Source organism: Macrobrachium rosenbergii, chromosome 51 (genome assembly GCF_040412425.1).
Source record: "Macrobrachium rosenbergii isolate ZJJX-2024 chromosome 51, ASM4041242v1, whole genome shotgun sequence".
NCBI classification, from domain to species: domain Eukaryota; kingdom Metazoa; phylum Arthropoda; class Malacostraca; order Decapoda; family Palaemonidae; genus Macrobrachium; species Macrobrachium rosenbergii.
The window spans coordinates 24,229,853-24,254,329 of NC_089791.1; the positions used below are offsets into that span (position 1 = coordinate 24,229,853).

General features: G+C 43.6%; 1 protein-coding gene across 1 annotated transcript; it reads right to left on the minus strand.

Annotated features, from left to right (window-relative positions):
* LOC136832990 (uncharacterized) lies at positions 1-24,191 on the minus strand. The gene is made up of 6 exons (XM_067094640.1): positions 24,185-24,191; positions 23,765-23,992; positions 10,435-10,567; positions 10,016-10,121; positions 4,642-4,781; positions 1-2,819 (listed from the first exon to the last, which is right to left on the minus strand). The coding sequence occupies exons 1-5, from the start codon at positions 24,189-24,191 to the stop codon at positions 4,653-4,655; spliced, it is 603 nt and encodes a 200-aa protein (XP_066950741.1). The 3' UTR covers positions 1-2,819; positions 4,642-4,652.
* Between the last annotated feature and the right edge of the window lie 286 nt (positions 24,192-24,477).

Genomic DNA, 24,477 nt, shown 5'->3' on the forward strand with positions numbered 1-24,477 from the left:
AATAAGCAATTAGGATTTCATTATTTTGATTACATCATTATCATCACTAAAAGGTTTTTCTTCTTTGATCAGTGACCGGATCATGGTGACACTCACATGCCTAATTGTGATAGCATCGCTATTTTCAACAACCACCTCCGTAACTCCAAACTCAGCATCCCCGAAGTTGGTGGACATCTTTTTCTTCTTTTACATTGCTCGTCTGTTCATGATCTTCATTATTCACTCAGTTCTAGTCATTGCATACAAAAAAAGGAAAAAACTTGAAGAAAGCAACCAAAAGAATCATGAATTTCTGGAGTTTAAGAGAAAATTGTCACTTTCATATGCAAACACAAAGAATCTTAAAGGTTCTATGAAAGGAGAGGTCCAGCTGCCTCTTCGTAGTGCTTGGGAAGATGACGTGGAAATGGCACTTAAACCTGACAGGAGATCTGTGAAACTTTCGGCCATGAACTTGGATAGATTAGGTCTAGTCCTCGGTGTAGTAATAGACACTGTCTTTCTATTTTATTTTTCTGCCATCATAATTAGTGAGCGTTACAATCTGTTTAGACGGTTTGAATCAGACACCGAGCACTGTCCAGTGAGTAGTGTACACTGATATTAGTAGTAGCAGAATTAATTTCAGGTATTTAATAACCCAGAGGTTTAAGCAAATTTTTCCAAGTCTATTTCCAGCAAAACAACCCCAAACGATATTCACATATACAGCACATGTATTTATTTATAAAACTACTATAATGGCAAAATAAAAACTATAATTGTAGCCTTCAATAAACAGAACATAACACACACAAGAGGTCAAATAATTAATATTTTGTGTGAATATTTTTGCAGAAAAATCTACAGATTTTCATATGAGTGAGAGTGATGACAAGAAAGGTATAAAAATACAATACTTCTGATTTAAATCAGAAATGAAAAATCTGCTTTGTTTGAATATTTAATGTAATACTATACTGTACTTATACTTAATGTATGTAAATGTCTTACAAATGAAATATGTTTCACTACGTCCAAGGGGTTAAATTTGTTTCTCAGATGAGCACATACTCTATCATGGATCCTGCCTTGAGGAAACTTTCATTAATGTTTACATAAACAATGAAAATGGACACACTACATTGTGAATGAAGTTATACATGAGGATGAAAAATAAATAATGCATTAATGGAATATCTTTCAGAGGTTATTAATTAAATGTCTATGGAAGATATTATGAAGGCACTATAGGTAGCTAAGGAGGGTAAGAGATGGAGGAAAAGAAATATATTTCAATTCAAAAGTTTTTACAAAGGACTGAAAACATGAGAAGGTTCCTTGAATATGGAAGGAAAGAAGGGCTTACATGTTAAAAAACCAAAAGTTAGGTCTTGCTAATCCAACTCCTTAATCCAGGTATTAATTCAAAATGGTTAATTTTCAAAATGAGGATAAGTACAATAAAAAGATTATATACTATTTCTGAACAGATATGAAAGGATGTAAGAAATACATAAGGGTACTAGAGAAATTTGAAAGCATTGTACTCCACTTTGGATTTATTTTCCATCAGGCTAAAGACCTATTGTAAAGATAGTTCTATAACATACACCAACAAATAAATACAGACACTAGTTCACTTTTTGCAGTCTTATACAGAAAACATCCAGCTAAATACAAAAATATACAGTATACAGTACTCTATATGTACATCGCCAGACTCCTCCAACATGTTCTGATTCAAAGTTAGCTGTCACCTGAGTGCTTGGTTGTGACTGTTCTATTAGCAGCCTCCACAGATTAGCAAGTCTCGTTTCTTCCTCTGCACATTCAAGATGTGGAATTTCCCCCCAACTTCATTTATTCCTATAACCAACCCTTTCAAAATATTACTATACCTTCACTATGGATACTTACAGATGCTCCTTGCTTTACATTTCATCTTATGATTTTCTGACTTTAAGATGGTTGAAAGATTATAGAAGAAAGAGCAGATAGTTACGAGATTAACAGAATTTTAAAGAATACAAAATGCTCTTGTTTGCAATACAGAAACATGGATTGAAAATAAGGAAATTACTGAGTCAAAAGAAAAGTCATGGGTAATCACTGAACTTGTACTTTTTTTTTATAATCAGCCCAAGAGTAATAACAACTGAAACTTGGCTAGCAGTTAAATGGACGTGGTGTTGTATTACAGCATTTTGGAAGTTGGCATTTATGGTTAATGCAACCATAACCTCCAATATATATCAAATTTATGTTTTATTTAAACACTAAATTCACTTACATTTTGGCACACGTTTCATATAATATTCGACTTGTTACTGAAATACAGTACTAAAAAGCAATGAAAAAGAATACTGTCATAAATAAATAAGATTTTAAGGATATTACTCCAGTAAAAACAGAGACTGAATCTATCATTACAACAAAAGTAATTTCATCTCATTCTTGAGCAGTGTTCCTAGGCTCTTAAAGGACTGGCCCAAAGGATTTGTTCTCCAAACATAACAATAAAAAGTATAAGAGGAAACATAGTCTACTGCAGAAGGGATGCTGCAGGGAACTTTTACTATGCCTCAAGCATAGAAAAACCAATGTACGGGACAGTTTTGAGTGCAAATATCAAGTTGAATAAACCTTAGTGAAACTCATGGGATACTTGGAAAACTCTTTAGAAGTAGGAATATTTTAAGTACTATACTGTATACCTTTTGTTGACCCACATGCAATACACAAACTTACTTTAATATTAATTTTTTTCCCAGGCAGATTATCAAAAGCAGAAATACCACTTGACAGGTTTCCTTTCAAAAGGGGAAAAGCCAGCTCTGAAAAGAGATTAATAATAATAATAATAATAATAATAATAATAATAATAATAATAATAATAATAATAATAATAATAATAATAATAATAATAATAATAATAATGAAGTAGACCCCTTTTTTAAAACAAATCCTGTTAAATAGAATGACTGCACAATTTGAGTTAATTTCATTTTGAGTCTTCTCAGTCTTCCTTATAATTCTTTTGACTTTCTTGTCAGTACTGGATAATACTTGGCCAATTTTCTCCAGTGCAGTACAGCACTGTACAAGAGAAGACAGTGAAACATGAGGGATAAACCCATAGAGTTCAACATCTGTTTACCATGAGATGCCTCCTGAATATGCTGCCGGGAGATGTTATACCGGTGTTATACTTCAGAAATTTGTTGTTGATGTTACGACTAGCCTGATGGTAATTTCAGAATGCGTGAGATAATTCTGGAGACAAGGGGTGTGAATGGAGGTACAGTATCCATAGAGGGCCAGCATAGCGGGCGAGAACAGCGCTGAATTCTCTTCTGAAGTATGACATCAGTAGAGCTTCTCCCAGTAACCTGCTGTTGATCTTTACAGGTTTTATCCCATTTCACTACCTTCACTTGTACTGTACAGAGAATAAGATCTGCTTTAATATGCTGCTAATGTATTTCTCTACCAAAACATGAGCGTTGGCCAATTATTGTCCAATTATAAGGAGGACTGAGAAGACTCAATATAAAATTAACTGAATTTGTGCAGCTATTCTATTTAACCTTAGTAATGATAATAACTTAGCTTATCAGACCTTGAATTATAAGATTTTTAATTGTCTATAGTATTGTGAAGGTTTCCTAATAGGGAAACCTTTTAGAAGTTATGTATTTTGCTGAAAAATCTCAAAGTGAATAATAAGTGTAAAGTGTACTTTAACCTAGGCTAGGAATGCTATAGAATTACTGTTGGCTATTCGATATCCTTGAATCTTTGAGCGCATACTATATTATAGGGTCTAAATGTGTTTTAACAGAGTTTACTTCTAATTAGCAGCCTTGTTTTCTGAAGCACATGATAAGATGAGATTAAAATGAGAATGTCAAACAAGCGTACAATTTTTTATTTGCATGCAGATACCAGCTAAGTACCATAAATACCAACTCATTAATTTATATGATATCTCACAGCACTCAATATACATTCATCTAACTTGTCAACTTTTCATCACATACCAGCTCACCTAAAATATCAAATAAAGTGCTGTACTTCTAACTTATTTCAGTAAAGATTGCTTTTTTTACTAAAATATACTCACTACTTTAAATACTATGCCATTACTTCAAATATCAAACTTTCACTTCAAATAGCATCTTGTTCAATTGAACACCAACTAATTTCCTTAAAAACTGAATTTCCTGTTCACAAAATGGTTTACGTTTATGATGGAATGGATGATTTCCAAAGGACATTATTTATTCAAACATAAATTCTCACGATTTGAATTTCTAACCTGCTATATTCATACAAATTAAATAATTCACTAAATTCTTGATTTCAAGAAAAACTGGATTCCTAGAGAAGGTTTACGGTCTGTTCTGTGTATCAGTAAAAATCCTAGTACAGACCTGCTTTCAATGGTTTCCCTCTTCAAAATAATGTTCATAACATTCAAAACCTCAGCTATTCATGAGTTTACCGAAATATCTACATTTAATGCTACAATTTATCACTGACATCGCACTGAAATTTCAATTTATTAAATTACCAGTAAATTGCTACCTCACATACGTATTTAGCCTGATGTTGTGTTTTCACAATTTCAACTATGAAATGTATTTCTTACTTTACCTCTTCTACTGCTACTCTGTGGAGACATCCTCTGCATGTTGATCTCCAATCATTTTTGATATGATAGTCTTGAGAGCAAAAACATTATCTAGGATCTTCTTCAGTTCACTCATTGTCTGAGCAATACTCATGATGACATCCTAAAATGTAATTAGTGGAATGAACTACACAGAGAAATAAAGAACAAACTGTTTGCTTTACAAACTAGTAAATGTATGAGATGTTGACTTCACATTCATGACAACCCTCAATACATGAATTACATTATGGACTTTTATTCTAATGAGTTTCAAATAAGTCTGTGAGACAGTTTTCTAGTTTAAAGACATAATTTAATGCACTGTTCCAGGGGCCTCAAGAAATATACCAAAATCAGAGATGACAACAGTAAAATTTGCTTAAATCAAATCTTACGTCAAGAACCAAAAATTCTAGAGATAATGGAAAAAACCAAATGCTCTATTAATTACTTTTCAATGCTCTAATGAAAAGTCTATAATTAATTTTATCAAGTTAAATTTAACCTTAAGAATAAATATCAACAAGATAAACAATTCTTGTATTTTTAATAATAATGATAGCCCACTAAAAAATTGCAAGAATGAAGATTCTTTTACTAGCTTTCAAAAGGGAACATTCCCTCTCCTTTTCCAGATATAAATCATCTAGAGAATAAAATGTAAATGAGAAAAAATCTTAAACTAAAAAATAAAAAGCAGTTGGAAGTAAGTAATCCAGAACTGGCAACTGCAATTGAAAACATATCATGTGTACGCAGATTACTGGCAAGGCAGTTCATACTCTAAAAGAGTTGTAGAAATGTGTTTATAAACAGTTACACAATTGTATAATACAATTTATGTACTAAACTTAACACTATAATTAAAAACAAGATATTATATTAAATGAAAATATGATATTAAGTGAAAGGGTATTATTTTTTAACAGTCTTCATAAATATTTTGAATGAGATTTTATTAATGCACTTGTAATTTTGTCCAAATTGAAAATTTTTGGTATCCATTACAGTGAACCAACACATAACTTTTCCCCTCACATAATTGACATTTTCACAAATGTTTTCAGTGAAAAATGCTGTTTGGGAATTGGGCTAAATAAAGAAAACTAAATCAGAGATAACTGCCTAACCAGTTAGACAATTAGCAGCTATACCAGCCAGCTTTTACTCAAATAAAATGGGTGAGCAAACATACAAGATATTCCAAAATGTTACAACTACTGCAAACTCCAATGACAAGTCATGGGGCAGGAATGAAACTTTTCAAGTTTAACAAGACCACTTACTAACATTCATACTGCTGGCCTAAAGGTTTGTTATTGAGGAGTAAAAACTGAAACAGGATACAATTTAAGCAGCTGAACAGCTAGGTGGGAAGAGACCAAAATGAACATATGAAAATGAAAACAATGCAGCTCATGGCCAAAGTATCACTACAAAAGAACTTTAAATACCTGTACCAGATATTGTACAATGTGCTGTGCACAGCAAACTTTAGGTGAGTGAATGCACATACAGATCAAGAGAAAGGTCCATTAACTTGGTAACAAACTCTCACAGAATATATATCAATAAATATGTGAAAAAACAGAAATGCAGAACTCAAGAGATGCACAGTAATACCTCCCTTATCTGCTTTTCCCTAAATGGACTTTGCCTCTAGAAGCACCTTATGAATTTAAAGTAGACTAAGCTATGTTAGCTAGGCGAGACAGACAAAGCTGTCACACCTAGCCTAGCCTTCTGTCATTTTGACAAAATAAAAGAACAAAAGTAACCAAAGAAATGATTAGGTAAATTTCATTGAACCTAAAGTGAAAGATATTTGTGGAAAGAGTAAACCCTCCTAGGCATTCAGCTTGTTCCTAAATCATGCGATGAATTGGAATATTTATTTCACAAAATAGATGCGGTATACTACAGCATTACATACATTTCTTAATACAGGTAGTCCCCGGTTTACGACGGGGGTTCCGTTTTTACGCCGCGTCGTAAACCAAAAAATCATCGAAAATCGTCAAAAATCATAAGAAAACCTTACTTTTAATGCTTTGGGTGCATTGAAAACAATGTAAACTGCATATTTATTGAGTTTTTCATAAAAAAAAAACCTCCAAATTATTATTATTCTGCCGTTTTGGAGCCATATTTCTTCTGTCGGATCGGCGTACGACGCGTCGTAACCCCGGAACATGCGTCATAAACCGGGAAATAATTTCTGATGAATATATTTGAAAAGCGTCGTAACCTCGGAACGTCGTAAGCCGGACCCGTCGTAAACCGGGGACTGCCTGTAAGTGTAACAAATGTTAATTGATGATGCTAGATTATTAATCATGATGTTTTCTGCCAAAACGTCGCAAAACATCACTACAGTTCCCTGATTCATCAAGTAATTGTTCCAATTCATTATATATGCTAATACATATCACTTTAGTAACTTGATCTGTGAAATAATCATTCTACTATGCTAGGTGCCTACCAACTTGCTATTAAAAATCAAGTTTATAGACTAGCCTACTCCTTCTATAGACATCCATCAACTTTAGATAAATTAAATGCATACTTTTCTACTGTATATTTTTATTCCTTTGTACAACAGTATAGTTTTCCTATTAAAGTGTTTATATCCTTATTCCTTTGTAGTTCATTTTCCTATTAAAATATTTATGTTTTTATTCCTTTCTAGTACATACTGTATAGTTTCCTGTTTTAATATTTATATTTTTATTCCTTTGTAGTGTAGTTTCCTGCTAAAATATTTTGGTGTTTTTATTCCTTTGTAGTATAGCTTCCTGTTAAAATATTCACATACAATACTTCTCTAAATATCAAGACATGCTTCATCAACAGATGAACACCAGCAGCAAATGGCCAAATGCACTTCCTAGTGGGTATTGGAAGAGCTTCCTCAAAGACTTTCTCATGAAAAATGTTTACATTGGTGAAAAACTTCAAAACAAATTTGACCTTGCCACATACAAAAGACATCCTTTGCTAAATCAATGTACAGTATAATATTTCACTGTTGCAGACCATATCAGTCTTATAGTAAACAAATACCACCAAGTCTAGACTTGGTAAAATAGCCCAGGCTAGCTGGGATGGCCTAGGCTATGAACTAGCCTAAAGTAAGTGAATTATGCTGAATTATTCTTATTATTTTCATTGATATAGAGGCAAAGTGTGTATGTGTGCGTGTAAAATGCTAGGCAAGGCTGGGGTTTTGGAGTGGCATATCATAAGTTAAGCATAAGACTAAACCCTCAACTGCATTTCATAGTTTTCTAGATCCCTTCGGACATATTAGCAAAGTCAAGAGAGATAAATGTAATGAAAGCACTCTGATCAGAGCCATGTGAAATTGCAGCCCTTGTAATGAAATATGGAAAAATAGAAAGCACTAAGGGGAAGGGAGGTAAGAAAAGTGTCCCGTACATTCCTCAGATGACAGCAAATATGACAGATTTTTTAAGTACTTTGTATTTTTCCTAACATACAAACCTGAGGTCTTTAGATGTGGGATTAACTTTCAGCAAGCTGGAAGTCCAGCCCTTAAACTTTTGCAAGGCTGGTTAAGGTAACAGTTACTGATGGTAGGGGCAGAAGCACCGCCCACCCAGTCAGCATACATTCGGTTTGGTTTGCTTATAGTCAGCCCCTCTCTCCCCTTGCTAGAGAGAAGGAAGGACTTGCATCTACTGATCCAAATAGTTAGATTATAGATATGATACTCAGTCATCTACATCACACTGTTCCTCTCCTCACTGGAAGAGGAAGGAAGACAGGAGAAAGAGAGGCCAGTCCCACACACACCTTCTCCTAGTAGCTGCACACCTTTGGCGAGATGCAACCTGTCCCTCAAGAGCTAGGTGAACTAAATGATTTGTTGAGCATCCACCATAGGATCCAAGGAAAAGGAGTCTATGGGCCTATGGGCAACATCCCAATGTAAAAGGAGATGAATGTGATCTGCACAATTACATTTCATCCTAGCACTCGACCGACAGGTTCTTCCTCAATGCGATGGACAGACTGATGCCCCTGGCCTCGAAAGATCTGGTCTGAAAAGCACGATGTCCACCAAGAAGTTGCAGGGTATACCTATTTGATCACCTCTGTAATCAGAGAAATGACAATTTGGAGACCGTTTCTCGGCCAACTCCAAGGTAACAAACGAGTCATTAGAATTGGGTTGAAAGTCTAGTCTTTATGGAGGCAACACAGATGTTATACTGTCATTGGCACCACAGGACCAAGGAAGTGGAATGATCCATCTCACTGAACACTATCAAAACATGTAGAAAGGTGAAAGGCGTAAGCTTCCAGATGTACATGGGTACCAAAGGTGCAAGAAGACAGAACAGGATAGTGCCAACATCAGCAAGTCGAGAAAGAAGGACCATGATCAAGCTTCTTTAGAGGTTGAATGAATCTGGAAGTCCTGACTTCAGTGAATAAATGTTGCAATGACATCCTTCTTGCTTGGGATGTATGGTTGGCCACTGCACCGATTGTTCTTCTGCCTGCTCATGTATCTGCACTGCAACAGAGCAGATGAAAGGACACTAGGACCTTTTGTTGATCATGGCACTACTGTGGTGTTGCTGTCGCATCAAGGAGTGTCTATCTTAGATCTTGAGTCTCCTGAAAGTCTAAAAAGAACTGTGTTTAAGTCCCAAGAAAGGAAGTGTAGGAGACTGCCATCCTGGTCAACGTTCCTATGAACGAAAAGTCTCTGGAGGAGGACAGTGTAACCATGGCACTACCTTGGTGTTGTTGCTAGCAAAGGAGTGCCTATTTGGACACAGAATCCTGCAACCGTCTTAAGATTCACATAATACTCCCTCAGGTTGTGGATCAACTGGTAATTACAGCAGCAGCAGCTACTGCTTACAACCCTCACTCCTCACAAGAGGGTGTAACAACATCAAGTCAAAAGAAATGGAGCTCCTAGACACCAACTCTTGACTAAGTAAGAACCAACTTAGTTTGGAGGTATTGTTGATCTCCTGGCAAATCAGGCAAAATGACAGGAAGTTGCAAGCAACAGGCTTGATTCATGGATGCAAAACCGAACTCGTCTGTCATTCATCCAACATCCTGGAATGTGTCTGATTAACCTCTGTGTTGAGTGTTAAGGTCATAAACTTTATGAAAGATTAAAAGATCTTTTATGGTAGTAAACAATATGGTTAGTATGACAACATACATTTTGGTGCCTTTAGTGGTAATAAATACTAAAAGATACAGACAGACCTTACTCAAGCTACACAGCCTTTAAGTTAGTTGTCATTCAATTTGCAACTTATAAACTACAGAGACATGCCAGTATGCTGCATATGCAATACTTACTGCTTGCTGAAGCACAGAGTCTTGCACTTGATTTTCTATCAACTGTAGGTAGGCTTCAGTTTTACTGAGAATTTCAATGAGGTCTTCCACTAAAGTTAACAAATCTCTGTAAAACAAACAAGCTAATTTCAAGAGCACTTCAGAGCTTTTCCTTAATTATCTTGATTACTTCCTTGGATAACAAAAAAGAAAGGCATTAGCCGACCCACTTTCTGAAACTCAGTCATATAAAGTTTCCAAAATATCAGGAAACTTCAAAATTGTATTTTTGAGACCAGAGCAAAATATAGATAAAAACAAGTTTTGTCTTAAATCAGCTAGCATATACCAAAAGTGATAAAGAAACACAAGAAAGAGTACTGTAAAACATGTTCCTCCACACTCACGTTCACAATATTATAAAATTTCAAATTCCTCACCTGTGGTATTCATAATGCATACTGAGGTAACTGTTCATGAATGGTTGCTGTAGGTGATAAATTAGCAAAACTCTGTTCTCAGCAATTGTTTGCAGATGCTTTTCTGCTTCCTGGCACCAAGAAATGTGTTCACCTGGAAGAGAGACACTCACATAAAGAAACAAACTTACAGTAACAGTTTTAAACTTAGCTATTCTACCTTCCTTAAATTTATCTTCATGCCTATTTCTTTTCCTTCAGTGATGTAACACCAGTACAAAGGATTTCCCAGTGGTGGCACCTAAACTTAACAGACACTTTAGAGGTCTGGCTTACTGTTAAGTAGCAAAGTATATGAAGTAATGAAAATCCTATGGTATAGCCCGCACTTAATATTTTCTAGATATCTTGTATAGAACAGCAATTCTACATACAATAGTTCCTAACCTAAGGTAACCAGTACAGTACTTTAGATTCAACATTCAATTTAAAAGAATTATTTTAAAAATGTATTATATAAAATGGTAGCATAGCAAAAAAATAATCATAATAATGTGAATACAATATGTAGTTTAGCAGCATTATTTACTTACAAAAAGGAAAAGTTCTTTCAGCCATGGAGAGGGTACATACAGTATTACTGTATGTACATTAATGATACCATGTTCAAACAGATTCCCAGTTATGACTTAAGAGGCATGAATACCTAGAAACCCATTATTATTAATATTTTTACTTAAATGAGAGATGAAAGGTGGATAATCAGTATTACTAATGGTATGCAGTTTAACCAGACCACTGAGCTAATCTATCCCCCCCGAGTGCTCAGATACGACACGGCAGTTACGATGTCGCAAAGCAGACCCACTACTGTGTTGCGCACTAGGACTGAGAAACACCTGAGGGCTTCCTTTACAGCCCTGAGGTTCCCGAAGGTTATGACTCCTTTCGTTCCCGACCCCTCCAAAGACCCGAAGCCTGGGTTCCTCCAAGGTTACTCCCCAACCTTGATATGAGGCATCTGAGTACAGATGAACGTCGGGAAGAGGGGGGTACTATAAACCTTCCGGATGTCAGATGCGCTTCTTCTGACTATCACAGACGATCCGACAAGCGAGAATCATTCCAGATTATACCTGCACATTCTCGATGTGGAAGTCCTAGCGATTCCTGAGACATACCTGAAGAGAAAGCATGCCGACCCTGGAGAGAGAGAGAGAGAGAGAGAGAGAGAGAGAGAGAGAGAGAGAGAGAGAGAGAGAGAGAGAGAGAGAGAGAGAGAGAGAGAGAGAGAGAGAGATGTCATTCTCCCTAAGAGGCTTCTTCAAGAGGGTACCGGCTGTTCCCTGTTAGACAGGAACCCTCTACTTCGACATTTTGTACCCTCAACGATGCATAATTGCCGACACTGGAGACATGAGTTAGAAGCAACAAGTTCATTATACTGGCCACATCCCTTGAACCCAGAGCAGCCACACTATTCATAGCTTGCTGTGACTTTACTGCTGACGACAACTACACGAAATTGACCATGGAGGAGATATCCTCCTTCCTAGAGGACTGTTGCAGAGCGCAAAAGGCGCTCTCAACAGAACCCTCTCCGAATGGACGGATAGTGAGGCGGAAGCTTTAAAAGAAGTCCCTTCTCTTCTGCCAAAGAACGTTGTACAGTCAGGCGACATGTTAACCTGGTATGCCAGCTCTATTGACACCGAAGTGATGAGGTGTCAGGCAGCACTGGGCTGGAGGAGGTATATCCATCTTGTTTGAGAGAACCCTATCAACCCGGACACATCCACATAGAGTGGGACAAGGCCTCCGAATGGCTGCAAAGGTATCCTCCAAGATACAAGCCTCCCTAGATGAAACTGAGACCAAACAATTGACGAAGGAACCCGAGAGAGAAGAGCCTCAACAGATACATTGAGAGGAACCCTGACACCCGCAGAAGGGTTAACCGCTACCTTGTTAAAACCCCTCCTGAATACGAAGCACGGTTGAATCCTGCTTACTAGACCCTATCAAAGCCACTAACCTACGTCTGCCTCCCTCAATGCCTGCCCGACAAGGCCAAAGCAGACCAGATTCTTTGATGATTAAGCAACTACCGGTTCTGTCGCATATAGCAACTCGCACATCGTTTGATTCAGTAGTGTAGGCTCCACCGGAACCTTGGATTGAGGATAAGTGAGGATGAAGTCTACCATCCACTTATACTCCTTCTCATTGGCTGAAGGAGAACTAATATCCGGTGCCGGATCCTCTTCTTCAAATGAACAATCCAGTCGGACTGGTCCATCCGAGCCGGAGGATTGTCGGACTGGTCCAACCGAGCCGGAAGAGGAAAGAGGCAGGCCGACCCCTAGAATATGCTGAACTCGAAACCCCGGAACTTGCTACACCTGGGTGTGTGAGACAGACACCTGACGTATCAATCGTGAAACATACTGGAGGCACCAAAGTAGGTTGCAAACCCCGCACCACCCAACGGGGATGACGCAATACCTGGGCCAGCCACACCTGGGCGGACCACGCCCACTCCTGAGAGCGAAGAGGCCGCAACACCCGAACCACTCAAATCTGGATGTATCAAAACCGCATGAGAATGGGAATCCGGAACCGAAGACCAGGAATCCCCCGAACCAACATGGATGCCTAGACGGAGGGACAGAGAAAACCTACTGGAAAGTTGAGAAAGAAGAAGCCGAAGGAGGGAACAAGGAAGAAGCCACACGCGGAGTAACCACCAGAGCGCTCAACGCCAATGTTGGACAGATGGAGAAGGTCCCAACTGGACCGAACTCAAAGGAGTATCGAAGGGGAAGTTACGAGATACCGAACCGAAGGTAACAGAGGAAGGTAAATTACCAACTATCCTGGAGAATGGAAAGGCTACGGAAACTATTGGCGCTGATACACTGAACGCTGGCGCAGGCAAATCGCCGACTGCCATAGCATTCGCAAGAATCGGGGAGGATACATTACGGTTAGGAACCCGTAAAGAATGAAATAAGGAGTTGCTGACACCTCCGCAAACACCTGAGGAGCAACTAGACTGGATGCCTGAGACTCTACAGGATTTGCAAAAGGTGATAAAAACGACGGATCCGTAAAAAGTACCCCTTCCTTTAACCCCAAAGAGAGAGAGGGAGCCAGTGAAGCTCTAATATACAGGGTTGAAGTAAGAAAGCCTTGCTCTGCTGAGTTAAAAGCCAAGAAAACAGGATGAGCAACAAAGACCCCGAGGAGCCCTCCGAAGAGCGGACTGAAAAGAAGATTGAGAAGGGCAATGGAAGAAGGCTTAGAAGAAAATGGGGAAAAACAGGTAAATTCCGTAGAGGCCGAAGAGGCCATAGATTTAAAAAAAATAGACTGGTTCTGTTCCCCCCGCCCCCGATAATCCTGATAAACATTATCAAATGAGAAAATTCTATAAGACAAGATCATGAATATTGGAAAAATTCAATCGCCAGAATTACCACCGTCGCAAGACGAAAGAAATTTTAAACCCCCAAAGGAAAAGAAACCTTCGAAGGAGTATTCAAGGAAAAACAAAAATTCAGAACCAGATACCTCAGAAACCAAATCTGAATGACCCTCCACGGATTTGGAAACCTTTGTTGCACAGAGCACAAAGCAGGAAATAAAACCGACGATTGATCTAAATGAGAGACCTAAACGCAAAGAAGACCATGTTCAACTACTTTTTCTGAATACTTCCTAAATTAGAATTCCTACCCTTCTGAGTGATTCCTAATTCTAAATTCACCTTAGAACTTACACTTTTAGAGGGAAGGAAAACTGCTGCCAACACTGCCTGCTCCACTGCGACAGATCCTACCTTCGAGGTTTGCAATTCTCCATGACCCCGGCACCGTTAGGGAGCTGGTTCTGGAACAGGCAGGGGGGCTGTAAAAGAACAATTAGTATCTACAACACTATTACTACTATCCTTATCTCTAGTTCCGTTAATTTAGTCATAAAGCTAGAAAAATAGACTAGACATACTCGGCTAGTAACTTGTCCTCTAACTTTCTGAATAATTCTTCCAGCTGATCTACCGACCAAGACTTGCCGCCTATCTGACTGATACTACACTGTATCTTCCTACATAAAACACAAACAGAATGTCGATCGTGTTTGAGGGTACTTCATCCTACGCTTGCAGGACGTGTAGGGCTGATGAGCATCAGCATCTCCAGCAGAAAAAGGCTCTGTCGTCGAAGATGTAAACAAAGTGGAAGCATCAGCGCTAGCAGACAGCGACGTCTTCTTGTTTGACTTATCCAAACGAGTCCAGTCAAAATAGGGAGAGAAGTTCCAAATCCCATCAATAAAGTATCCATCCAGGAGAAAATGCGTTGAAAACAGTCCAAATCGTGATCTGATGTCCAAAATCTTGAATGGGGGTCGGGCTACATGACCAAAAGTTCGCCTGATGTGGGACACACCCACACAGCATGGCGAACAAAAAGCAATTGGGGATCTCGGCCTCACTCGGCCGGGACTTGCAGCATTGTTGCCAACGGTACTTCAGGTAACTCATCTGTCAAGATTTCCTGTAAGCGTTGGTAACGCTGACAGTTAATTACCCACTTAGTGGGTAAAAACTAAGGGGATGTAGTTCGGGCTGGTAGGTGACCAGGGCTAATTCAGGTGTTCAGGGAGTGTATTGTAATATACAATTTACTTTAAAAAACTGTGATTTGTTCCGACACAATATACAAACCCTCGGTCCTCTATATTAGGAGACTCACTGGTTGGAGGGAGGAATCTGAGCGAGTCTCTATGAACTGACTGGAGTTCACCACCTTGTTTTCCCTTCCTGGCTGAGAGTGTGAGGACGGGAAAAAATGCCTCTGACAAAATGATCGGGTTGTAAGAAACATGGGATCAGTTGTCAGACTTCTGGGTCCCTTTGCAAGAAAGACGAAACGTCAGTTCGTGCAAAGTAGGATAGGAAGAACTTGGAGTCAGATGACATAAAGGCAATCACAAGCATTGGGCTTGTCTTATAGTCATGGTCTCCTTCCCTGCCTTGCAAGAGGAAGGAGTGGGGTTGCTGCTATCAACCTGAACGGAAAATAGAGCGGGAGCTCCCGTTGGGTGTTTACCTGCATCGACTGCCAGGATGGGGAGAAAGAAGAGATGCCAGTCACTCCACATTCATTCTCCCAATCACAACCGTACATCTTAGGCGAGATGCAACCTGTCCTGTTAGAGGCCAGAAGGAGATGGTGTTCTTGGACACTTCTTTCTTGGTCGAGCCAGTACTAACGAAGAGTCGTCGACACTCAGGCCGGAGACGTCAAGTCCTCTTCAGATAGCGCCGTAGCACTCTAACAGGACACAGTAGCATCTCGTCTGGTTCATTACCTACAAAGTCTTCTAGGGAGGGGATCGTGAAGGACTCGAACCGTGCGTCAGGGACCGAAGGATTCTGAGTCTTCACTATGAAATCCAGGATGAAATCGAGCGTAACTGATCCCCATCCCCTCGAGTGTTTAACATTGAAGGAAAGTCCGTGAAGTTCGCCAACTCTCTTTGCCGATGCCAGGGCCAGCAGGAAGATGGTCTTGAGGGTCAGATCCCTGTCTGACGACTCTCGTAAAGGCTCGCACGGTGCATAAGTCAGGCTCCTTAGAACGAGAGTCACATCCCACGCAGGGGGCCTGAGATCCCTGGGTGGGCAAGACCTTTCGAAGCTTCTCATTAGTAGAGAGATCTCGAAAGAGGAAGAGATGTCTACTCCTTTTAGCCGTAAGACTAGGCTGAGTGAGGCGCAGTAGCCTTTCACAGCTGAAACGGAGAGCTTCTCTTGGCGAAGGAAGACAACAAATACTAGCTCCGACCGGAGAGATACCCTTTCGACGACACCAACCACAGAAGACATACCACTTTCCCTGGTATACCGCTGCAGAGGATTGTCTGAGGTATCCTGCCATCTCTGTTGCTGCGCGACGCAAAAAGCCTCGCGCTCGCAAGAGATGGTGGATAACCTCCAGCCGTGAAGACACAGGGACTGCACTGCCTGGTGGTACCGCTCTACGTGGGGTTGACACAGCAGGTTGGGCCAGTGGGGGATCTCTCTCGGCGCCTCGGAGACGAGAGCTAGCAGGTCCAGATACCAAATGGCCTGTAGCCATTTGGGTGCCACCAGAATCATCCTGAGATTCAGTATACGTCGAGGTTGTCCCACAGGTGCTGGAACGCATCCTCCGCAGCGGCCCATGGGTCTGGCACGACCAAACAGAAGACCTGGAGTTTTCTGTTGTGCCGGGTGGCGAACAGATCGATGGCTGGATGCCCCCACAGGTTGAACAGCCTTTCCGTTACTTCCAAGTGGAGGGACCATTCGGTCCCTATCACTTGATTCTGGTGGCTGAGCTTGTCTGCCACGACATTCCTCTTGCCTGGAATGTACCTGGCTGAGAGCTCTACCGAGTGAGCCATGGCCCACTCATGCACCTGCACTGTCAACTGGTGGAGCGAGAAGGACACTAGGCCCCCCTGCTTGTTGACGTATACCACTACCGTGGTATTATCGCTCATCAGTACCACGGAGTGTCCCATCACTCGATCCCGGAACTCTTGGAGAGCCAGGAAGGCTGCCTTGAGTTCCAGGATGTTGATGTGAAGGCGCTTGTCGTCTCGGTGCCACACTCCCGAAGTCAGCAACACCTCCAGGTGTGCACCCCATCCCTCGGTCGATGCATCTGAGAACAGTAGCATGTCCGGAGGGGGAGTATGCAGGGATACTCCTATCAAGAGGTTCTTGTCCATCCACCAGCTAAAGTCCTCCCTCATCTCCTCAGAAAGAGGAATGGGGAAGGACTGGGGGTCTCGGGACTGGGACCAATACTCCTTTAGTCTCCACTGTAGAGACCGCAGGTGAAGACGCCCATGAGGTACTAGCTTCTCCAGCGATGACAGGTGACCGATGACGACTTGCCATTGCCGGGCTGGCTGCTCCTGTCGGACAGGAACAGCTGTGCTGCCTGCCTGAGTCTGCTGATACGAGAGTCCGAGGGAAAGACTTTTGCTGCCACCGAGTCTATCAGCATGCCTGGGTACTTTATCCTCTGCTTGGGGGTGAAATCTGACTTCTCGAGATTCACCACGATCCCAAGATCGCGGCAAAACTCGAGAAGCCAATCCCTGTCCTGTAGTAACTGCGAGCGGGAGCTCGCCAGGACCAGCCAGTCGTCGAGATACCTCAGTAGACATATCCTGTGCGAGTGGGCCCAAGCTGACACGAGCGAGGAGACTCATGAACACCTGGGGAGCGGTAGAGAGCCCAAAACAAAGTGCCCTGAATTGGAAGACCGTCTCCCTGAGGACAGAGCGGAGGTACTTGCGTGAGGATGGATGAATGGGTATTTGGAAATATGCATCCTTCAAGTCCACCGTAAGCATGAAGTCGTTCTCCCTGATGGAAGCAAGCACGGATTGCGCTGTTTCCATCGTGAATCGAGTCTGGCGAACGAAATGGTTCAAAGGAGAGAGGTCTATGACTGGTCTCCATCCCCCTGAGGCTTCCTCTACGAGAAAGACACAGCTGTAAAAGCCTGGAGACTGGTCCGACACGACTTCTACAGAACCCTTGCTCAGCATGGCTTGCACTTCTTGCTGTAGTGCGGTGTCCTTCGGAGATCCTTGGACGTACGTGCGGAGATGGACCGAAGTGTAAGTGAGGGGAGGCCGAGGCTCGAAGGGTAGTAGATATCCCTCCTGAAGGACAACCATTACCCAGGTCTCGGCTCCGTGTTGCTGCCATGTTGCCCAATGGCTCGACAGGCACCCCCCAACCTTCTGCAGCTTTTGGGGGGAAACGCCGCCTCAAGCGTTTCCCCTTCTTCTTCCCTTTGCCCCCTTTACCGGATTGGAAAGTGGGCTGAAAGGGGCGGAAAGGACCACCCTTTCTAGAGGAAGGCGGCGGCTGGGTGTTTCCATGGGTCCCCTTCGAAGACTGGGACTTCTTAGGGACCGAGGAAGTGCCAGCCTGGCCCGAGGGCCTGGCCGCAGTGGGATGCGAAGACCCAGAGGTCTTGGCCACTGCCTGTTGGACAAACCGGTCGCTATCATGGGCTCGGCGTTTGTCTACTGCAGCGTCCACCAACTTCCTAGGGAAGAGAGAGGCGGAACCCAGCAACGGTCCATTCCTTAGGGTCATTGCCGACTCAGGTCCTACAGACCTGGAGAAGCGAGAGAGAACAGCGTCTCTCCACTTCAGGACCAGGCTTGCCCACAGGTTTGCCATCTGGTGGGCGAGGTAGGAAATAGCCCTACCCCTAGACTGGCAAAGTTTCCCAAAGGCGGAGTCCTCCCCAGGCACGATAGCGCCCGAGGAAGTAGCTACCTTTGATACTGTGAAAGACCACAGATCGAGCCAGGAGACTGCCTGGAAGGTCGCCATGGTGGTGGCTTCCAGGGTTGCGGCTTCTTACTGAGAGAGGGAGATGCTCTCTGCAGTAAGCTACTGCAACGTAAGACCCGGATCTAGACGTGCCAGGTCTGGGTCAACCTGTTTAGTCGGCAAAGCCCTCTCCACTGGAGTGTAGAAGTGTTTCTGATGAAGCAGAGGGGGGGGGGGGGGAAGAAGCTTATCAGAGCGGCTCGATCTAAGCGAACTGTCTTGCCTAGACAAAAGACTATTCACCTGGTCGAGGACCCCTTCGGGAAGTGTGGACCATGGCAGCCCCACCGAAGCCTTGGGTTCCTTCTTGGATCCGCAAAAGGATTCGAGGCGCAACGGACAATCCACGGTTGAGGCCGTGGTACCTTCCCCGAGGTCATTGTGCTGACAAATCAGTGCCATAACCTCTGCAAACGTCCTCTGTATCTAAGGGGTGTCCGCATTCTGGGGAAGGGGACCCTCAAGTCCTTCCAGTGTGCGGTCCTCCCGATCTACTCTCCCTGCAGGAGGGAGAACCTCGGCAGACCCCTGTGATCCTTCCTGCACCACGTGGGCGTAAGACCTGGTCAAGCCGAGGACCGAGCCAGGTTCATACACCCCCGAGGTAGAACTCTGGGGAGAAAACTCGCCAGAATTCTTCCTGTCCGACTCGTGCCCCTTGGAAGGAGCCCAAGAGGTAGAGGGGACAGGCGAGGAGGATCGGGCACTCCCATTGCCCTTACTGGCAGAACCAACAGGGGCAGCAGGCCGGGAGCGGTCACCAACCCGCGGTGGTGACGGCAGCCCGGGTCGAGGAGAGTGCTTTCGCCTAGGCGAAGCAGTCTCCCGAGGAGAGCGGAGTGGCTTGCGCGAGCTGAGCCGCGTGCTCACCTCCCCCGAGCCAGGCTGGCAGCGCGGACATGGCCAGGGACTGGGAGGAGTTGAGCACGCGGCTGACTGGCGCGAGCCCACGCTGTCCTCTAGACGTGCCCCAGTCTTCTTCGAGGCCGTAGCCTCTCGGGAAGACTGAGCTGGGGACCTCTTCTCTGCTTCTCCTGGCGTTCGGACCCGAGGGACTGAAGCACTTTCCTGGGAACCTGGCTTGGCACTCGCAGAAATACCAGCAGGAAGAGTCGGGGCACCTGCATGCCCAAACTCTTTCTCTCGCCCCACACCCGGGTCTGTACGGCGAGTTTTTCCCGTATCAGCCTGGGGTACCCGGGTCTCCTTGAAAACCCGGGTACTCGGAGCAACTCGCGCACGAGTGTCCGACGTGGACCCGCTGGCCTTAGAAGCAGGTTTCTTAGGCACAGTGGGGGGGTGCGGACCGTGGTCTGCACGCCCTTGGCTCCCGATGCGACTGACCCAGGGGTCAGAGCAGCGGTTCCCTGATCCGTGGATCGGGAAGAGCCAGCGAGAGATCCCACTGCCTTCCCTGTGGAAGGAGGCAGTCCCTTAGAAGTCTCGGTGCGAGACTTCTTAGGGGGGGAGAGGCAGACTACTTCTTTGGCCGCGAAGCCTCGGAAGGAGAAGAAGAAGAGGTAGCAGACGAAGACGATGATGATGATGATGACAAAGACGAAGACGACGACACCTTTCTTGATCTCTTCTTAGACTTCTTCTTCGCCATCTTCCTCAGGATCGCGGTTAAGTCCCCAAACCATGCAGGCGCAGCCGATGAAGCAGGAGCAACCAGGGGGGCCACAGCAGTAGGCGCAACCCGGGCAGCCTACGCGGTGCTCGGGCCAGCAGTTACTGGGACGGGAGCATCCGCACAGCAGCCAGGAACATACAGAGGCGGGGCCAGGAATGCAGGCACGGGTGGTGCCAGCAGTCACGCCGGGCTGAGCCAGGGTTGAAGGTATGGGGAGAGAGTCAGATGATGTGCCGGGCTGGGAGACAGGGAAGCGAGGAGCCAGAATCATTGTCATCATCGAGCCAGGGTCAGCAACAGGGGCAGGAACAGTTACATACGGCATTGTAGACGTCACCATGTAGGAAGGACCCGGTCATGAGAACGGGGCCAGGAACCCAGGAGGCAGCGGTACTGAATGGTGTATGGCAGGGGCAGCCGAAACCTAGGTATCCAGATGAGAAGCCACCGACACGGGTAGCTTAGCAAATCCCGACATGGTAACCGAGGTGGTGGTGATTGTGGCTGCCGCGTGTTGTCACTGGAGTGCCAGACAGATGCAATACCAGACCCTCCAGTGACGAAATGCCAGGACGGCCCAGGTGTAGCCAGGCCAAGGATAGGTCTGACGCCTGGCTATCCAACCCAAAACCTGAGGAAAAAGTCAGGTTAGGCTGGGAAGTCTCTGCTTGTTCCAGGGGGAAAAAACTCCCCCCCAGAACGAGAAGAGACCCCTGAGAGGATGTCCCAGTCAAACCGCCCCCCTGCGCCCTTCCACAACCGATGAAACAAATGAGGAAGGGGAGGGGGAGTCCTCACCCGAGGGAGACGGAGGAAGCAGGGGAAGTTCGCAGGGAGGGAGAAACGAACCCGACACATTAGCCACCACTGGAGTTGTCGGGGGTGTGTTACCCTCAGACGATTCCTTGGCTAGCTTACGACAGTAGCGTCTCCTCCCTTCAAACCTCTTCCACTGCTCGGGAGACCAAAAACAACACTCACAACAAGGAGTGTCGTGCGAACGCGCACACACCCCCTGCAAGATGGGCAGAGAGCACGTGGGTCCATGTCGATGCTGGATCTAAAGGAGTTACATTTCTTGCCTCCTACCCCAGGACACACACGCTGGGGACAGGAGGGCGTAGAAGGTTTATCCACATTCATACTAGAAAAACAAGGAAATTTCCCACCAAAAAGGAGAAAAAAGGCAGTCACGCAGAGAGCGAAGAAACAACGTCCGCATTCCATGACGGCCAAAAGCAAATTGGGATGTTTACGTCTGGGCAGGCGGTACTCCCGCCTCCTGGACAGTAGTTAACTGCCTAACCACCTTGTTTGAAGTTCAATGGCTGCTTCCAGCCTACGCCTGAAAGTAATCCCTAATGTAAAGGACCGAGGGTTTGTATATTGTGTCCGAACAAATACACTTTGATGACCCAAGACAAGGCTCCAAGCGTTTGTAAAGGCGGCAGCTGAATTGTACCCTCCACCCCTTTAAGGTAAGGTTCCTAAACAATCCTTCTTTATTATTAGTTACTTAGGTCACCTGTGTTTTGGTGTTATCGAGTTTTAGTGCTTTTCATGTAGGAGTGTTATTATATTTTGGGTAACTTATTTACCGCCATGTTTCTACATAACAGTCCTACGTCACTTTACCAACTCGTACCTTTTGTGCAGTACCCCACCTTCCCCCTGCTGAACATATGGCTCTCTAGTGGTTACGTAACCCAATATGGCGGCTTTGTTTACCGTTTACGTTTCTTCGCCCCGATCACAAGCAACGGTTGGTGTACAGATGTGGTAGCCTGTATCAGTTGACGTTTTTCAGTGTTGTTTTGCTTGCTTTACGTGAGTTTGGGGTAACATTTTGCCTGTCGGCTGCAGCCAAACTGTAACTTACCCTTGAGCTGCATGCACCAGTGCAGGGGACCCACAGTACTGGCGTGCAGTCAAGGGTCAATTGTGCTTTAGTTACAGCCGACCGACAAAATTTTACTTGAAATTCTTGTTCAACAGGTAAAATTCTATAGAAAAACGTCAACTGCCACAGGCTACCTCACCGCGGACAGCCAGCTTAGAATTACCGTAACATCAAATTAGGGAGCAACTGCAGACAATGGGGTATAGGCTAAGTATGCATTTTTTGCTAAAAATGCCCTGCAAACTTAGGCTAACACATCCTAACCTAACATAGGACACTGCACATAAATTTGGCCAGGTGTGGCTTTGACTATGTTTTGTACCGATTTGCTAATTCTAAGGCTGTGCATGGTGAGCTAGACTGTGGCAATTGGCGTTTTCTATGTTATTTTACTTGCTTTACAAGAATTTAAAGTAATATTTTGTCGGCCGGTTGTAACTAAACTGTAATTGACAGTTGAAGACTACACAACTTGAATTACCTAACGCAGGGTAGGTCTAAGCTGGCATTCCGCGGCAAGCCCCCCCACCCCTCCATAGCTCATAGGGCAAAATTGTAACCAGTGAACACCCCTAAAAAATACCAACATAATGTACCCTAGAGGGGTAATTCTAAGCCGGCTGTCCGCGGTGAGCTAGACTATGGCAGTTGACGTTTTCCTATGTTATTTTACTTGTTTTACAAAGAATTTAAAGTAATATTTTGTCGGCCGGCTGTAACTAAGCTGTCATTGACCTTTGAAGACACGCGGCTTGAATTGCCTAACGCAGGGTAGGTCTAAGCCAGCATTCGGCAAGCCCCCACCCCTCCATAGCTATTTGGCAAAATTGTAACCAGTAAACACCCCAAAAATAGCAACATAACGTACCCCAGAGGTGTTTACTGGTTACAGTTTTGCCGTATTAGCTATGGAGGTGGGGGGGGCTTGCCGCGGAATGCCGGCTTAGACCTACTCTGCATTAGGTAATTCAAGTCGTGTAGTCTTCAAAGGTCAATTACAGTTTAGTTACAACCGGCCGACAAAATATGACTTTAAATTCTTGTAACGCAAGTAAAATAACATAGAAAACTCCAATTGCCACAGTCTAGCTCACCGCGGACAGCCGGCTTAGAATTAGAAATATGACTTTAAATTCTTGTAAAACAAGTAAAATAACATAGGAAAACGTCAACTGCCATAGTCTAGCTCACCGCGGACAGCCGGCTTAGAATTACCCCAACTTTGACACTTGTGGCCATATCTGAGATAGCTCACAGCCTCGGTCTCAAGTCAGACCAGAATAAAGATTGCACATTTTGTTTCAGATAGATCACAGTGCTGCCTGGACTTTGAAAATATGTCGGTAAGGGGTAGCCTTGGCCAGTTCACTCGTTCAAATGCAAACTCCCATACATCAACCACCTTCATTAATAATTTCACAGTCACCGCATGGGTGTGGGGGCGTCCTTTGGTCCCCTGGCCAGATTAGGACATGGCGCCTTGGGTTAGCTGACGGCTGTGATAAGATATACCTGTGGTGAAATGTGTTTCTGACACGTTTTTCTGTCAACAGCAAGCTGTAGCCATGGGCACATGTATAAACAGAAACTAACACCCACTGACCCACATACCCAAGTCGAATACATTGACCTACCACAGTGGGTTCAAAGTTGTCAGGCGCCTTGCCTACACTTTCCCATTTGATCTTGCGTTTTAAGTTTATTTAACACTTTCATCTGGCCAATATACGAGATAATATACGTTTAGCGTACCTGGTGTCTTACGTAACTAGGGGAAACGGATCGGTTATCACAGATTCGGTCCACAGTCAATCTCACTAACCAGTCATCACATCAGCAAGGAAAGTCAATGACGTGACTCAAGTTCCAATATCGTCCCAACAGATTGGAACACTTTCAGATAATTTCTCGGTGATTTTAATGCATTTTAGAGATCCCATAGAAAGACCTGACGGTATTAAAATTTTTCTATGTAGCACAGACAAGACGGTATTAGTTGTTCTTTCTGTGTTGCTGGCTTTAAGGGGTTGATATGGTTCATGTACGGCAAGAATATCTGAAACCCCCTTCGTGACCAGCTGATATGTCAACCAATAAAATAAAACAAAAACAACA

Coding starts and splice junctions, on each gene's coding strand:
- LOC136832990 (XM_067094640.1), bottom strand. Junction 10,568..23,764: donor CTGTGAAATTATTAATGAAG/GTGGTTGATGTA, acceptor TCTCTCTTCCAG/GTGAACACATTTCTTGGTGC. Junction 10,122..10,434: donor ATGCATTATGAATACCACAG/GTGAGGAATTTG, acceptor TTTGTTTTACAG/AGATTTGTTAACTTTAGTGG.